The sequence below is a fragment of the Lactuca serriola genome, chromosome 2, assembly GCF_051521515.1.
Source record: "Lactuca serriola cultivar US96UC23 chromosome 2, Lser_US96UC23_V15, whole genome shotgun sequence".
Taxonomy (NCBI): domain Eukaryota; kingdom Viridiplantae; phylum Streptophyta; class Magnoliopsida; order Asterales; family Asteraceae; genus Lactuca; species Lactuca serriola.
The window spans coordinates 233,443,612-233,453,782 of NC_136409.1; the positions used below are offsets into that span (position 1 = coordinate 233,443,612).

At 37.5% G+C, this 10,171-nt stretch overlaps 1 protein-coding gene across 1 annotated transcript; it reads left to right on the forward strand.

Annotated features, from left to right (window-relative positions):
• Window positions 1-185: 185 nt before the first annotated feature.
• On the forward strand, window positions 186-1,860 carry LOC145090183 (uncharacterized). Its single transcript, XM_079028511.1, has 2 exons — window positions 186-1,025; window positions 1,078-1,860. The coding sequence occupies exons 1-2, from the start codon at window positions 186-188 to the stop codon at window positions 1,858-1,860; spliced, it is 1,623 nt and encodes a 540-aa protein (XP_078884637.1).
• Window positions 1,861-10,171: the final 8,311 nt, after the last annotated feature.

A 10,171-nucleotide genomic window follows, 5' to 3' on the forward strand; every position in this document is an offset into this window, starting at 1 on the left:
TATGTCATATCACCGAGCCTACCTGCTTTGAAGATTTATACACAGCCAATGGTGTATTACACCCTACATTTCGAAAAGCAGCTCTTGAAAGAGGTTTAATAGAGACCGATGATAATTTATCATAGTGTCTTGTAGAGGCTTCCTTATTTCAATTTCCCAGCACACTTAGAAGGTTATTTGCGACGATGCTGATTTTTTGTGAACCAGGAAATGTTCGCAAGTTATGGGACGACCACTATGATTCTCTTTCTGAAGATTATAGGAAACAATATGGATGTGCCGAACAAGTGCAAAATATGGTATTCATCGACATTAGAGTCTTCCTAGAATCTATGAGTAAAAAGCTTAGTGATTGCGACCTTCCAAATGTCAGTGCACACATCGATTTACAATCAAGAGGCTATCGTGAGTTGCAAGAAGAATACTCTATAAATGTGGAATATGAAGACTTACATGCGCGGGACTCTCTCAATCCAGACCAGAAGTTTGCATATGATGAGATAATGAGGCATGTGGATCAAAATATTCCGGGTGTGTTCTTCATAGATGGTCCCGGTGGAACTGGAAAGACATTTTTGTACCAAGCTTTGTTGGCCAATATTCGTGCCCGTGGTCTTATTGCACTTGCAACTGCCACGTCAGGTGTTGCGGCTAACAACATGCCAAGAGGGAGAACAGTTTATTCACGATTTGGAATTCCCCTCAATCTTGATAATAATTCGACGTGCAAGATCACTAAACAAAGTGGGAAGGCTCAGATACTTCGTGAGGCAAAGGTAATCATATGGGATGAAGCAACAATGGCTAAGAGGCAGGCAGTAGAAGCAGTTGATCAGACAATGCAAAACATCACAGATGAGAAGCTCCCTTTCGGTGGAAAGATAATGGTTATGGGAGGCGACTTTAGACAAGTGTTGCCGGTTGTGAGACGTGGCACTCGAGCACAAATTGTCGACTCTAGCTTACGAATTTCATCCCTATGGGCTTCAGTTAAAAGGCTTCGATTAAATATCAACATGAGAGCGGTAAATGACCCATGGTTTTCTGATTTTTTTATTACGAGTCGGTGATGGAAAGGAGGAAACATTGGACGAGTCCTATATTCGTATACCTGATAACATGTCCATTCCATACACTGATAAAACTAAATCCGTTGACGCTCTGATTGATGCAATATTTCCTTCTTTGCAATCCAACGGCGCCGATTCAAAATTAATCATTTCGAGGGCGATATTGTCAACTAAAAATGAAAGTGTTGATGAGATTAATAATAAGTTGATCGAACGATTTTCTGGCGAGCAAAAAGTTTACTATAGTTTTGATGAAGCAGAAGATGACAAAAATAACTTATATCTGATGGAGTATTTGAACTCGCTAAATGTTAGTGGTGTACCCCCTCATTATCTTCGGTTAAAAATTGGGTGCCCTGTAATACTTTTGCGAAATATTGATCCTTCAAATGGGTTATGTAATGGCACCAGATTGATATGTAGAGCTTTCCAACAAAATGTCATTGATGCAGAGATAGCTGTTGGCCAACATGATGGAAAAATAGTGTTTTTACCAAGAATTCCTCTATGTCCGTCTCGCGATGAGATGTTCCCATTCAAACTTAAGAGAAAGCAGTTTCCAATTCAACTTAGTTTCTCTATGACAATCAATAAAGCTCAGGGACAAACAATTCCAAATGTAGGTGTTTATCTACCAGAATCGGTATTCTCACATGGCCAGCTTTATGTGGCGTTGTCCAGAGGAATATCACGTGTCAATACCAAGGTATTAGTAAAGCTGGAAAAAACGTTTGATAATGATGGAATCTACACATCAAACGTTGTGTACAAAGAAGTGTTATGTGATTAACAGGGTACAATCAACAACTTATTATTTTACAATTTCTTCAAATATGTATCTTAGATGCTTATTTGATGTTTAATGCAGGGCTAGCAGATGAAGCAACATGATTGCAGATTGGTGTAGTTTATATATTGGACGTGTTATAAATGTACAAAACTACATGGTTGCAAATTGTTGTTATTTATATATTTTAAAATCAAGTTTGAACTATTAGATGAATTATTTGAAATGTAGACTCAACTTTTGTCGCATTGTATGACTATGCACGTAGCAAGAAACTATATGTTGAAATGAACTATTCGACACAAAATAGTCTACCAAATGGCCGCAATGAATAGGTCACGTCTAAAGGAAACTAATCATCACATTAAAACTATCTTCCGAAAGAAACTTTTTGCCGTCCGGCGCTTAGCGCGGGTAAACGGCTAGTTTATAAGAAATGAAGGTATGAAAAATGATTACCATCGATGTGCATGTTCAAAACATCTAAATTATATGGACTTTGAATGGTTGATGCGGTGGAGATTCTTTTGGATTTTCTATTATCCAAATATAACTTTCTAATCTTTCTTCTCTCTCTAGCATAATTATAATATATGTTCATTCGTTCTATAAAACAAAAGTAACAAAGACGATAAAAATATTACAAAAAAATGTATTCAAAATATAATGAAAATTTTAAAATGTTTCAAGATACTTCAAAGGATTTATAAATCGTTTTAAGAGATTGACATGTAATTCGTTCGTATAATAATCTTGAAAATAGTAAAAGTTTGATAAAAAAACAAAATTGATACTGTCATGATTTTGTTTCATGTTTAAAACATGTACGGTTGATGAATTCTGAGGGACTGAAGTAGAAAAATAAATTTTGGATTTTTTTTATCCAAATATATTTTTCTAAGTTTTCTCTTTTCTTTAGCATGACTATAGTCCATATTGTTCGTTGAATCTGCAAAAAAAAAAAAACAGTATTTAAATGTTAAAAAAGATGATATATATTTGTAAAGATGTTATAAGTATATATGGAGAGTTAAATAATCACAATCAAATAAAAATTACTACGTGCTAGGCGAATAAAAGGGTTACTAATCGAAGACTCGATCTGACTTTTTGTGGTAAAAATTATCAATTTGGTATCAATAATGACTTTTTTTTTCAACCTTAGTGGCGATTTTGGTTTTGAAAGAGGAATGAATAGATAGTATAGAAGAAAGATATATGGATGGAGGTCAAAATCTGGATAAAAGGTTTTCAAGAATTAATGGCTTTGATGTTGTAACACGTTTGAAGAAGAGGAATCAAGGTAAAACTTTTTTTTTTTTTTTTTTTTGCAGAAGATGCATAAATAATTGTTTGAATAGATTACAGATTAAGTGTTTAGTAAACTGTTTAGGTGATTGATTTTGAAAATCGAAAATTGAATTTTCATTGTTAATGTGCGTAAATTTCAAAATACAGCATGTGAAATTTTGGTTTTATATTCGATTTCCCGCTTGGTGTTTTATCATGTATTTTGAAATTAACAAAAATGATGCATTTTTAAAAATAAGTCAGTGTTCATATGACGGGGGTGTATAAAATGTAATAAAATCAAACGATTAGAAATGGGTATAATAGGAATTTTAATTATATGTTTGTTTGTTAGGGTTAGGATGCATCTTTGTTTGCATTATGTTGAGAAGAAACTATCACATTATGATAATTTTAGTATAGTTTTCTCTAATTTATGTGTTTATGAGCATTTATAAATTTCTACTTATTGTGCTTCAATTAGTTCAATATCATTACACAAGTTTAAACAAAAACTTTGTAGTTCACAAATTTCCATACGTATAGCTTTTTCTTGTTAAGATAGCAAATAAGGTTTTCCTTAGGCTTTAAATAAGGGTATCTAACACTCAAATTTATGTTAGATATAACAATATATCTGTAGTAGAAAATAAAAAATGATGATTAATATATATGTATTAGATATAACCATATGTCACCCATCTGCCCATTTTGCCCTCTAGAAATAAGGAATTAAACTTTACATTATCGTTTTTTCCAAAAATAATAAAAAGGAATAAAACCTCTCTTTTCTTTAAACTTATTTAAAACATGGACATCATCAGTACCAAAACTGAAAGGCATAAAATACACAAATGAAAGACATAAAATACATTGCATACAATGATAAACTCGATAATTGTAAGAAAGGCATAAAACTTCATAACAAACATTTGGGGACAGAAATATATTCATATCAAAAGATAATTAAAATAGAAGATGCTTTGAATGCCAAAGAAAGGCATAAAATTTCATAACAAACATTTAGGCATAAAATGTCACCCATCTGTTCCACAATTGATGGTACCAGAGGATGTATGCGGCTAGAAGATGCTTTGAATGCCAAAGAATGCAGAGTGATTGTTAGTGTGTCAAACCAACAAATAATGGGATAAAATAATAACAATAAAACTCAAATCACTGCTACTTCTTACACTAAAGATAGTATATGATAAGCTGGGTCGATCCACAGGAATACATGACTTCTTATTTAGCCTTATTCTCACACATCATACAAATAATATTTAAGTGGGGGATTATGCTTGAACTAGAATTAAACTTCGTAAGTAAACAAGATTGATAACAAAATTCAGTAAAAGAAATACATTTCCGATTCTGATTCCTATATATGTATTATATTGAAAGATGTAATATGGTTATGACTCATGTTCAATCTAGGTTGGTAATTTAGATATTATCAAGCTCTAATATCCAGGTTGACAGAAGTGTTTTATTTAAAACATGTTCTTCAAATAAAACTTCATTTAATTGGTTCAATTCAAACAAGCTCTTGGACCAAATCATTAAATGGCATTAAGTTTTTGTAACAATTACCAACAATGTTCAACATTCCTTATAAGCTTGGGATTATGAACATTTAATCTTTGATTACATTACTTTTGATCTAATTACAACCAATCAAGTGCATGTTACTAACATCAAATCATAAAACATACATGAATTTCACAATTTGATTAACTAGATTGATAAGAACCCTAATTCATTGATCAAGTGAAAAGAAAACCAATCAAACATGTAATTAAGTCCAAATCAAAGATTACTAGATAATAAACATAAAATCAAGTGCAAGTTACAACTTAACAACTAACAAATCCAGAATCATAAATGATTTAGAAATCAGCCACTCATGTCTAAGTTAAACTACAAATTCAACAAATTTAGTCCTCAATTTGACTTACAAAATGCAAATTAAAGTGTTTCCAAATGTTAATCCCTTCCAAGATCTCCCCAAAATCCCTTTTCTTCTCTGTAAAATACGACTTAACTTCCCTAGAACTGGCTGTATCTCTTTTACAAATGATAAAACTGTTTTAAAACTGGCGACACGTTTACACGGCCCGTATAAATTATAACCGACCATTCACACGGTCGTGTAAACTCCAAAAGTAAAATGCTCCAATTTGTCAGGCCTTCAAAGTACACTACTGTTGAATATACGTTTACACGGCCCGTGTAAACTAAAGGCTTTCATTTATGCGACCCGTTTAAATATCTGTAAAACCAAAATCTTCATTTTCTTCATAACTTCCTCCTCGATGCTCCAATTGTCCCGAAACTTTGTCCATATCTCTTCTTCATCACCTCAACTAAGATTCTTCCTTCAAAAGTCCCTGAAATATCCCAAAAGTGTGTGAATGGAATTGCATCATGAAAAATCCCGAAAACTATGCAAAAATGCATGAGTTTAAACCTAAATGTAATGTACTTTTATGGATTAAAGCTACAAAATGAATGCATGAAATGCACCTAGCAGTGATTGATGAGTTGGTCGGAGATTCGTGGCTAGGTTTCTTTTGACGGTAATAGTCGGACCTACCATTTTCGGATCAATGGAGAAAAAAGATGAATGCCGATAATTTCCGAGATTTAGGGATATCTACCATTTTAGGATTTCAAAATTTGAATCCAAAATGTAATTTAGGAAGTAACAGGAGATATGCAAGATTAGGGGTGAAGAAGGTGGATGGGGTACTAAGAGGCGGAAGGTCATTTTCGAAACTTCACATGGAAACTTTGAGCGGGAAAATTCGCTTAGGAGGGGCTCAACAATTGCCACGTGGCAATTGGGTACTTATATATATATATATATATATATATATATATATATATATATATATATATATATATATATATATATATAAGTCCATAGCCTTTTTTTTATTTGTTGAGTTTGGGCAATTCGGCATACAAAGGAAGAACTAAGAACATGTTCATTTTTTTTTCTAACGGTAATATTTATAATTCATAATTATTATTACTTTTTTATAATCATCAGTATTTTTTTCTAGCTTACATTGTTATTGGTATTGCTCATTCAACATTTTGATATAGTCAATTATATTTCTAGAGTTCATTTATCATAATTTTACCCTTTATCGAGTATTTGGTTGATTATTGTTATTTTATTTTCAGAAATTATGCCTCCTAAATATTTATCCGGTAGTAAAAACGTAAAAAGAGAAATAGAATTGAAGAATCAACAAAGGCTAATAGTGGTTCTCTAGATAAGTTTTTCCAAAAAAACCTAAAGTTCCTTCTCAAAATCCAAATAGTGATGATATTCCTGATAATTTGGGTGTTGATGTCGAAGGAGATCAAATTAATGATGTTAATGTTGATAATGTTAATGTCGATGGAGATCTTGTTGATGTTGAGGATGGTAATGATGATGGTTATGACATTGAAGATGATTAATGATGTTAATGCTTCTCGATGTTGCTATTAACGAAGTGAATATGGAAATTGAGTACTTAAGGAGTTTAGAGAAATAGGGTTCTCCAGGGCGATTGATGATGTGAAGGAACTTTCTGTTGAAATGAATATTTGTAACAACGTGAATTTTTCAAAATAATTTTTCATTTCAAAAACAACATAAGAGTCATATCACAATTTCAAATCCACATGATAATAGTATTTCGAAAACAATCCCAAGATCTCTAAGTAAAATAAAACTCCATTGGTGTGTGTACGGATAACGCCGACGCCTTTCCACGGTCCTCGCTAGTACCTGAGACATACAACACAACAACTGTAAGCATAAATGTTTAGTGAGTTTCCAAAATACCGCATACAACAAATACGTCACTCGAGGCTACAACTCGACCTTCCGGTCGAGGTGTCTTAGTGGGACCCTCCAGTTTCGTAGCTCGTTGGGCCCTCTGGTCCGGTCATAGCTCGTTGGGCCCTCAGGCCCGGTCTGAATCGTTGGACCCTCTGGTCCGGTCTGTATCGTTGGACCCTCCAGTCCGATCTATACAATCATATAACATGCATATATCACATAGCACATAAATTCATTCATAGAACATAATCTCATACATAGCACATAAGACCCTCCGGTCCACATAAATACCACTCTAGGTAACGTATAGTGAGAAGACTCACCTCGCGTAGCTCGGTAACTCGTAAATCTTGGAAACCTCGGACTCCGTGGGATAAGACCTAGCCTCCGCTTAATCATATGAAATAAACACTCGGCATCAACACATTTCCCAAGGCTAGACCATCCCTTCTCTTAAGACTCTCATGAGGGTAAAAGACCATTTTACCCCTCACATGGCTCAAATACCCTAAAGTTGACCAAACCCTAAAAGTCAACAAAAGTCAACCCTTCAGGTTATGCTGCGCGTACCAAACATGTACGCTAAGCGTACCCGGTGCCTTCATAGAATCGGGGTGCGCCACACCCTACGCTGCGCGTTTTGGAATTACGCCCGACGTAATGCCCAGTTTCAGTCTTTCAGCTCTTGAGGTCTTAAACAGTTAAGACTCATGTCCAACTTTTAGATCTGACCATTTCTAAGCCTCTTAAACCATAAAGTCGATGACTTTAAGCCTTTGCATGGCTGGAAAAGTCACTAGCACCCAAAACATTCCATTCTCTAACCCTAGAAGCATAATACTCAAGCATGACCTCATATCAACAACCAAGATGGGAACTTTATGGATCTAGACCACAAATACTACTGAAAAAGGACAGATCTCGGACCATGGAGCACTTTACACTCATAAAGTCTCCACCTTTGGGGTTTTATCCCTAGAAATGGCACATGCAACAACAAACCAAAAGAAGATGAAACTTTTGAACTTTATACCTCTAAATGCAGTTCCTTGCTCTGTAGATCTCAGATCCAAACTTGCACTTCAAGCTTTAGACTCCACAAGCTCCTTTCCTCCTTCTTCACTAACACACTAAGGCACTATTAGCTCCAAGAACACACACACTCACTAAGGACGACTGAAGGCTCTCACTTAGGGTTTTACTCGCTGATATGGAGGCCGAGAAATGAGCCTTAGCATCCTTCAAATAGTGCACAAGTGCACAAGTCTAATTAGGGTTTTGCATCTGGGTCGGGTACGCCCGGTGTAACTATGGGTACGCCCAACGTACCTTAACGACTTCGCGTCCAAAATAAGCGTATGAGTACGCGCAACGTACCCCTTTGGTACGCCCAGCGTACTCACTTGCAAGGCTTCTTCCACTCAAGGGCCAATCATGACAAATTGACAAAGAATAAGGGTGGAATAGATATACCTGAATCTCGGGGTGTTACAATTCTCCCCCACTAGAACCAGACTTCGCCCCCGAAGTCTCATTCGGCGAACAACTCCGGATGTTGCCCCCGCATCTCCGACTCTGACTCCCAAGTCATCTCGGACCCCCTCCGATGTTGCCACTGAACCTGAACCAGAGGCACCTCCTTGTTCCTCAGAACCTTGATCTTCCGATCCACTATTGCAACTGGTCTCTCGACATAATTCAAACTCGCGTCCACTTGGATATCCTCCAGTGGAACCACTGCCGACTCATCGGCTATACACTTCCTTAGTTGCGACACGTGGAAAGTATCATGAATCTGATCCAACTCCGCAGGTAGCTCCAAGCGATATGCTACCCTGCCCACCCTCGCGATCACTCTAAACGGTCCAATATACCGGGGCCCCAGCTTGCCCTTCTTCCTGAATTGAATCACTCCTTTCCAAGGAGATACCTTCAGGAGCACAAAATCATCAACCTGGAACTCGAGCTCGGATCGTCGCCTAACCGCATAACTCTTATGGCGACTCTGGGCGATCAACAACCTCTGTATGACCTGATGTATCTGCTCTGTCGTCTGAAGCACTATCTCCGTACTACCCATCACACATTGCCCTACCTCTCCCCAAAAAATAGGAGTCTGACACCTCCTTCCATACAACAGCTCAAAAGGTGGCATACCAATTCTCGAGTGATGGCTGTTGTTATAAGAAAACTCAGCCAAGGGAAAAAACGTGTCCCAACTCCCGCTGAAATCCAATACACATGCCTGAAGCATGTCCTCGAGCGTCTGAATCGTCCGCTCGCTCTGTCCATCGGTCTGAGGGTGGTATGCGGTACTAAAATGTAGCCTCGTACCCAATTCCTCGTAAAATTTCTTCCAAAATCTGGAAGTGAAACGCACAGCTCGATCTGAGACGATCGAGATTGGTACTCCATGCCGCGATACCACCTCCCTCACATACAACTCCGCCAACCTCTCAGCAGAAGAGTTCTCACTGATGGCAAGGAAGTGGGCGCTCTTCGTCAATCTGTCCACAATCACCCAAATCACATCGACACCCCTAGCAATCCTCGGCAATTTGGTGATAAAATCCATGGTAATCTGTTCCCACTTCCACTCGGGAATCTCTAATGGCTGCAACTTACCATGCGGACGCTGGTGCTCGGCCTTAACCTTACGACAGGTCAAGCAACTCTCTATGAACCATGCAACATCCCTCTTTATACAGGGCCACTTTTACTCCCTCTTCAAGTCCAAATACATCTTAGTGGCCCCGGGATGGATCGAGAACTTCGATCTATGCGCCTCCTCCATCAAGATGGTACGCGTTCCGCCTACAAACGGTACCCAAACCCGACCTTGGAAGGTCATAAGTCCTCGACTATCAGTAACGAACTCCAATACCTGTCCGATCACTCACTCCTTTTTCGGTTCTCCGGTCTCACGGCCTCCGCCTGGGCCCCACAAATGGTGTCCCGCACCGGAGTCATCACTGTCAATCTCATGCAAACATCTCGAATCAGGGCTCCCTCTGCCCTACGGCTCAAGGCATCGGCTACAACATTAGCCTTGCCCGGGTGGTACAGGATCTCACAATCGTAATCCTTTACCACGTCCAACCATCTCCTCTAGCGCATATTTAGATTTGGCTGATCCATCAAATACTTCAAGCTCTTGTGGTCCGTGTATATCGTACATCGAAC

Coding starts and splice junctions, on each gene's coding strand:
- LOC145090183 (XM_079028511.1), top strand. CDS start 186: ATGCTGATTTTTTGTGAACCAGGAAATGTTCGCAAGTTATGGGACGAC. Junction 1,026..1,077: donor TAAATATCAACATGAGAGCG/GTAAATGACCCA, acceptor GGTGATGGAAAG/GAGGAAACATTGGACGAGTC.